Source organism: Macrobrachium nipponense, chromosome 5 (assembly GCF_015104395.2).
Source record: "Macrobrachium nipponense isolate FS-2020 chromosome 5, ASM1510439v2, whole genome shotgun sequence".
Lineage (NCBI taxonomy): Eukaryota > Metazoa > Arthropoda > Malacostraca > Decapoda > Palaemonidae > Macrobrachium > Macrobrachium nipponense.
Genome location: NC_061107.1, coordinates 19,908,638 through 19,916,137, shown reverse-complemented (window position 1 = coordinate 19,916,137; position 7,500 = coordinate 19,908,638). Strand labels below are relative to the sequence as shown.

The 7,500-nt window shown below is 37.0% G+C and overlaps 1 protein-coding gene across 1 annotated transcript in view; it reads left to right on the top strand.

The window, feature by feature from the left end:
- The first annotated feature begins 2,302 nt into the window (after nucleotides 1-2,302).
- LOC135215970 (molt-inhibiting hormone-like) overlaps nucleotides 2,303-7,500 on the top strand; it is a 6,831-nt gene continuing 1,633 nt past the window's right edge. Inside the window, exons 1-2 of the mRNA XM_064250925.1 lie at nucleotides 2,303-2,552; nucleotides 5,865-6,052. Coding sequence (XP_064106995.1) covers nucleotides 2,517-2,552; nucleotides 5,865-6,052 — 224 coding nt within the window. The 5' untranslated portion in view covers nucleotides 2,303-2,516. The remainder of the gene's footprint in view (nucleotides 2,553-5,864; nucleotides 6,053-7,500) is intronic.

Below are 7,500 nucleotides of genomic sequence, written 5' to 3'. Positions count from 1 at the left end.
GTAGTTTTGTAAAGTAATAAGATTGCGACGGAAGTAATTTTACATTACTGCGCCATTTTCTAGGAAAATACTATTAACAAAAATCACACTTTTCCTTGAAGAGATCCTTGATCAGCCGTTGAGCAAAGTTAAGTCTATCTTAGTTTAACCAGACCACTGAGCTGATTAACAGCTCTCCTAGGGCTGGCCCGAACGATTAGATATTTTTACGTGGCTAGGAACCAATTGGTCACCTAGCAACGGGACCTGCAGCTTATTGTGGGATCCGAACCACACTATATCGAGAAATGAACTTCTATCACCAGAATTAAATTTCTCTGATTCCGCGTTGGCCGAGCCGGGAATCGAACCTCGGACCACCGGATTGGCAGCCCAGCTCGAAAACTCGAAAACTCGTTGAGCATAGTGGGTAGTGCCTTGGGTGCCCCTCACTGGCTTTTGCAGCCTCCCTTTGGTATCTAACTATAAGTCCTTTCAATCTTGTGTTATACCGCCGTTCATATTCTCTTTCTTCCATCTTACTTTCCACCATCTAACAACTGCTTCATAGTGCAGCTGCGAGGTTTTCCTCCTGAGTTGAATATAGAATTTAGTTTAAAGGCCAAGCACTGGGACCTATGAGGTCATTCAGCGCTGAAATGGAAATTTGACAGTAAAAGGTCTGAAAGGTGTAACAGGAGGAAAACCTCAAAGAAGTTGCACTATGAAACAATTGTTAGGAGAGGGTGGACAGTAAGATGAAGTAAGAGAATATGAAAAGGGGTACAGTAAAAGGAACGAAAGTGATTGCAGCTAGGGACCGAAGGCATGCTGCAAAGAACCTTAAGTAATGCCTACAGTAGACTGCACGAGGTCCACTGACGGCACTATCCTCCTACGGGAGGTTTTCCTCCTGTTAACGCGTTTAATACCTTTTACTCTCCATTTAACCTTTCATATCTGAAATACCTCATGGGTGCCAGTGCTTGGCCCGTGGCCTAAATTTTGTACTGTGTTCCACTTGACCATCTGAAACAGCTCCACATTGGAGTTATCACGTACAATGTGATAACCCCAATGCAGTAATGACTGGGGTTCATTTAATGAATATTTCCGCTCATTACTTTTCATCCATTCTCTTTAATCTCTTATTACGTACTTTGCTGTCTTCTGTAACACTGCCTCACTTAGATTTTTCACCCCTCACTTGGAAGGAATTCTCTAGGCCTTAACTCAAGAGTTTGCTAGATGCGAGGCAGTAGTCTGGGAGAGGTACTTTAAAAAGATATAAGGTATTTAACGATCTGAGAGCGTAGCTTCCTCTACTTTAGCGCCTCCTCTGAGATTTGGTCCGATAGAGATTCCCTTTCATTCGTTAGAGCGTGTGTGAGCCAATTCCTCGCCGTGTTTTTCCTGTTTTTGGATGAAGGTAGGAGGACATAATTTTAAAGAGACGTTACTAACGCAGTAGTATGCTGCCCACGGCTCAGCTGAGCAACAGCAGAGGTTGCACAGAATACAGTTCCCTATCCCCAGCTGAAACCTGAGGGAGAAAATAAATGTGGTGGCCCATAAGGTATGAGTGCTCCTAATAACAGGTGAGCAGTTGTGGCAAAATAAAGAGACGTGACAATGAGTATATATTCTTCTGTACAAGTCTGTTATAATTGTCTCACTTAGAGGCATCAAATGAGTCTAATTTTAGTCCTGCTCTAACCTGCCAAGTAACACAATATCTTATTCGTATGTTTCAAATGCTTCCTCTGACTAAATCAAATAAATCACTGATAGAAAGAAAACCTTGAGATTGCATTTTTTTTCCCATCGCCTGTTTCATTCCCTAAATAGCAAATTTTCCCATAAATATTTTAAAGAGGTTTTTGAAATAGAATTCACATCACAAGAACAACAGCTGTCCCAACTAGATGAGAAATCTGGTTTTTATATGTATATGATCACTGAAGTACTGATAACCGTTTCATTTCTCATTGACAATAAGTAAGGCCCAGAAGTTCGCAATGATCAACATTCTACTCGTGCATCAAGTCTCTTCGCCCTTGACTTTATCGCTTCATATTGCATCTGATCAACTGGAGTCAAAGATGATCGAGGTGGTCGAAGCCTCTGGAGTCTTGACTCACAGGTATGCATCTAGGAGAGACCGTCCCTTCCAGATAACTAACCTCTCGCTAATTCTTCGTGAAGAATTCTCTCAAAACATCGCAAGGGCAATTAGGGAAAAAAGAAGGGGAAGGTCTCACCCACAACGTCTGCGTCAGTGACGTCAAGAGCCCAACGGCGGATATAAAACTCGGAGGAAGACAGCTTTCCCGTCGGAGTATCTGAAAGAGCAGGCAGAGATAGAAGACCCCTAGCCGAAAGAGCTTCGCTCGCTCTCTCTCTCTTTTTCTCTCTCGCTCGCGCTCTCTCTCCCCAACCGCATCTTCATATCCTCAAGTATTCTTTATTCTTTAATATTCGTCCTTGTTTTATTCTTACTGTTTCGTCTCCCAGCGCCTTCCGAGTCTTTGTCGAAAATGGCATCTCGTCTCAACAAAGCTTTCACGCTTCAGGTAGATATTACGAGTGGTTCAAGTTCAATGTCGTCCTCTATAGTCGTTTTTAATATATACTTTAATGTGACGATATATTATTGCATGCACCAGTACTGAATAATGTATACATCCAATATGCAGATACATGTAATTGTAAATTAATTGTTTTGTAATCACAATTGCGACATATACATTGCTATACGTATTGTCACATGTAATGTAAGATCTCCTATCTCCATTACATTCTTTGGGTATTACATTGCCGTATACATTATTGTATTATATTGGGTATACACATACATACATGAATACATACATACATACAAAAACTGATTACTCATAAAAATGGTTAATGGGCAATTCACTCATTAATCATTAATCAGATTATGTTCCTTCTTCTTTGACCTTGATACCAAGAGATCGTTATCCCCATTTTGGCATCCTGTGAATAAGGATTTGAATTTATCTTGGCAATTTTACAGACGAATGATTTTTAAGAATAAATTGTTTAAATTTCCTGTCCAGAGGTTGATTCACAGTTATTTTTAGAATTTCTTACATTCCACACACATTCCTTCACCTTCTTCGCCTCCGTAGGGGAGTTGTGCTGTCAGTGGACCTCATGCGGTGCACTGCAGGTATTACTTAAGGATTCATTGCAGAGCTCCTTCGGTCCCTAGCTGCAACCTCTTTCGTTCCTTTTACTGTACCTCCTTTCTTATTCTCTTTCTTCCATCTTGCTATCCAACCTCTCTTAACAGTTGTTTCGTAGCGCAACTGCGAAGTTTTCCTCCTTTTACACCTTTCAAACCTTTTACTGCCAATTTCCGTAACAGCGCTGAATGACCTCATAGGAGGTCCCAGTGTTTGGTCTTTGGCCGAAATTCTATATTCCATTCACTTTTCTTCATTAGTTGTTCTGCTCCTCTCTCGACACCTAAACACAAATATATATACATATATTTATATACAAATATTGTCTATTAATAATATTATATTATATATCATATAAAAATATATGTATAATAACATATATATATATATGATATATAGATTATTTAAGATAGGTAGTATAGATTATGTAAAGGGTCTTTTATATTATATATATTATAGATATAATATTATAGTAGATAGATAATATAAAATATAATATAATTGTCTTTAGATATATAGATTATATATAAAAATTAATATATATATATATAATAATATATAGATATATTATGAATTCGTATATAAGATATATATATAGGAGATAATAAAAATGATATATATTATATATATATAACTACTATATAATATATAATTAAGATATATCTCTATATATAAAAACATATATATAATATATTATATTTATATACCACATGCATATAATATAATATATATATATAAATATATATTTATAATATATCTATCTATATATAAAAGATAGCCACGAAGGAAAGTGAAATAGTAGTGTACTGCAGCAAGGCCTTCGTAAAAGAACAAGAAGTCGAAAGGCCTTGTAGCAGTATTCCATTGTTTCACTTTCCTTTGTGGTGGCTTTTGCCTTTATTGATATACTATCCACGTTCCAAATTTTCGTGATTCAGTTATACACACATATATATTTACATATCCCTATATAATATATATATTATCATTATATATATATATATATTATTATTATATATATATAATATATATATTTATATATTATTGCGTCTTTCCTTCTTCAGACAACATCACTCTATAGTCATTCTTAATTTTGTGATTAATTTCCTAATCCATTTTTCTCTCTTCTTTTATTTTCCGCAGAACAATTTTTCTTCGTAAAGTTCTTGTCTATATTCTTTCCTTTGTCTTATCACTAGCCCCCTTCTTTTCTTTCTCTTTCTCCTTGACTGCTTTGTGTAATCTCCTGTATACCTGACAAAACTCCTTCACCAACTTCTCTTCTGAACGATCCACACACACACACGAGCGCCTCAGCAGCGTGGTTGGTATGGTATTAGCGTCGCACCTCGGTGGTCGCGGGTTCGATTCTCGGCCATTCCATTGAGGAGTGAGAGATGTGTATTTCTGGTGATAGAAGTTCAGTCTCGACGTGGTTCGGAAGTCACGTAAAGCCGTTGGTCCCGTTGCTGAATAATCACTAGTTCCGTGCAACGTAAAAGCACCATACAAACAAACACACACACATACATCGGGCTGACCATATGAACCCATCTCAGAATTTTACATTCACCAAATCTGCTCTTTCCACTTCCTTGCCCTTAGCCTTGTCACATTATTCCATTAGTTTTGTAATTGCTTGCTCTTCTCACTTCCTTATTATAAGACCTCCTTATTTTATATACTGACGCTTTAGAAAATACCCGGCGGTCTCCACTTTACGAATGCATTTGATTTTTAAATCAAACAATGACAGAAATAACTCCAGAAACTTCTTTTTATCACCATGACAGTCTTCAGCGTCCTCTGCCATCTATTATGTGCTAACAGATATTGTGTTAGACGCTTTTCCTCACCATTTTTCTTTCTTATGCTTGATGTTTTGGCAGCTGGTGCAGAAATATAAATGAGTTGTAGAGCTAAGAAAAGGTAGCACTTGCAGTATCAGGCAGACTTTGGGAACAGGTAAAAGAGTACATATGTGTTGGTAATGTCGTGGTTTCAGGATGGTTCGGATAACATTGACTGTGAAGGAGAAAAAGTTGTAGTAGTTAGTGTATCTTTGGAGAGCAATAAGAGTGATAAGGAATTCTTATGGGAAATTGAACTTGCACTTGGCAGAGGTTTGCGAATTATGAAGGTGCTTGGAGCTTGGTGATTTAAATGCAAAGGCTGGTGTTGTTGGTAGATATGGTTCTTTGGTTAAAGAAGATGGAGTGTGTTATTTAACCTATCCTTTCCCACTTATTCTTGCACTAACTGCCAAAAATATAAAGCTTAAGATAAAGAAAATTGTGAGGAAAAGAATGTATGCGTTATTTATTAGTTTGATGTATATTATATATTGATGTATATTATTTATTAGTTTGATGTATTTCATATTATATATATATATCTATATATATATATAAATATATATATATATATATAAATGCCATCAAGCTCTTGTAGACTGCCAACCAAAGTTCTCTACCTTTGCGTTGTTCAGTCTTTGTGGGTAGCCCAACCACATTCTGACCAAACCTAATGCATGCATCGCAACGAATGTGCTTTTATTGATATATAAAATATATATCATGAAATTACTGTGAATGTATGCCATTTCCTAGGACGTAGCATACATTATCTCTTAATCCAATGTAGCACTGGTTGAAAGCAGCCATTTCCTACCTCCAGAAATTAACATATGTTGCGATAACCATGGCTGTGTTCGGAATACTACTAGTGGATCAGACTTCGGCCCGGTTTTTGGACGACGAGTGTCGAGGAGTCATGGGAAATCGTGACTTGTACGAATACGTCGTCAGGATATGCGACGACTGCGAAAACATATTCAGGAAAAGCAACGTTGGGCCCAAATGCAAGTGAGTCTCACCAACTAAGACGGTTTTTGCAGAGGGGTCAGTCAAACGAAGACGCGCTTGTATGTAAGAATCATCTTTGATCTGAAATTGTCATTGCTTACTGGGGGAGTAGGCCTACAAACTACTTTGTTGTTGTTGTTGTTGTTCTTATTCTTGTTTTTGTTGGGGATTAGGAAAAGTCTATGGAAGAGCCTAAAAATATCTGAAAAAGGTATTTCGCGTTGAGTTAAAGATACAGGAATTTTAGGAGACGATATTTGTTATTTATCTATTAGAATGAAAATGTAAAAAATAAATAATGTACATGTTGAACAGTACAGAAAAATTATTTATATTAAAATATCACATATTCATTTTAATTTTCGTTGGTGAATCAAGGGTCTATTTAACCTTAGATTTTAGCATGTTTTAATTTACGTTAAAAGTTAGGAACATAATGTTTACAACGTATGCATGAGGGGAAAATCTTGCGTGCATCCCGAGTAAGCTGTTTATAAGTGGCGTTCAGAAACAGCAATGAAATGGAACTCAAAATATCCTCAACCAATATGGCCATTTCAGTATGAGAAACAAACCAGAATATTATAATTAACTCGAAGTATCAAGGAGTCTAAAAGCACAAATCGTACAGAGAAACTTGGGAAAATATCAAATTGCACTGTGAACTTTTCATTGAGGGTTAATTATTTGTGCTCAAGTAGTTTATTAATATAGAGATGGTTTATCCTTGATTCAGTAGTTAGATGATGAGTGAAAGGCTATTTCTTCTTTTATCTTCAATTCAGTTAGCCTTACTTTTTTTGTTGTAAATTTAAGTAAATTGTTGTAAGCAGTTTCTTGGTCACAATTTCCCAGACTAAATCTACCTCCAATCATCCATGTTATCATTTTATACGAGTTTCTGAACCGAAATGAGTTATTTTTCATGATCTGAAAAATAAGTCATCTCTATAAGCTGTAGCTCAATTCTTTTGTAGCTGGCCAGTCCTCTATTTATTCAGACAGATCCTCTCGTAGTAAATAAAACTAGTTTTCATCGCCTTTCGTTAACCAGTCCCGTTATCTGTAATCAACCATTCCCAGTTACATTATTAGCGCTGTCATTTTGACAGGAAGCTATAGTAGATTCACATCAACCGTGCATTTGATGTCTAGGCCAGTCCCTTACGACGTTCCTGATTGGCTGTTGATAAGTCAATCACAGGGCTGGAAACTCTCAGTCTCTCTCGAGAGATCACATAGGTAGGATGTATATTCCACGTCTCCTGAGGGATACTTTTGAAAGACGTATCCCTCAAGAGAGGTGGAAGATGCATCCTACCCATGTGAACTCTCGAGAGAGACTGAGAGTTTCCAGCCTTGTGATTGGCTTATCAACAGCCAATCAGGAACGTCGTAAAGGACTGTTCTAGACATCAAATACACGGTTGATGTGAATCTGCTATAGT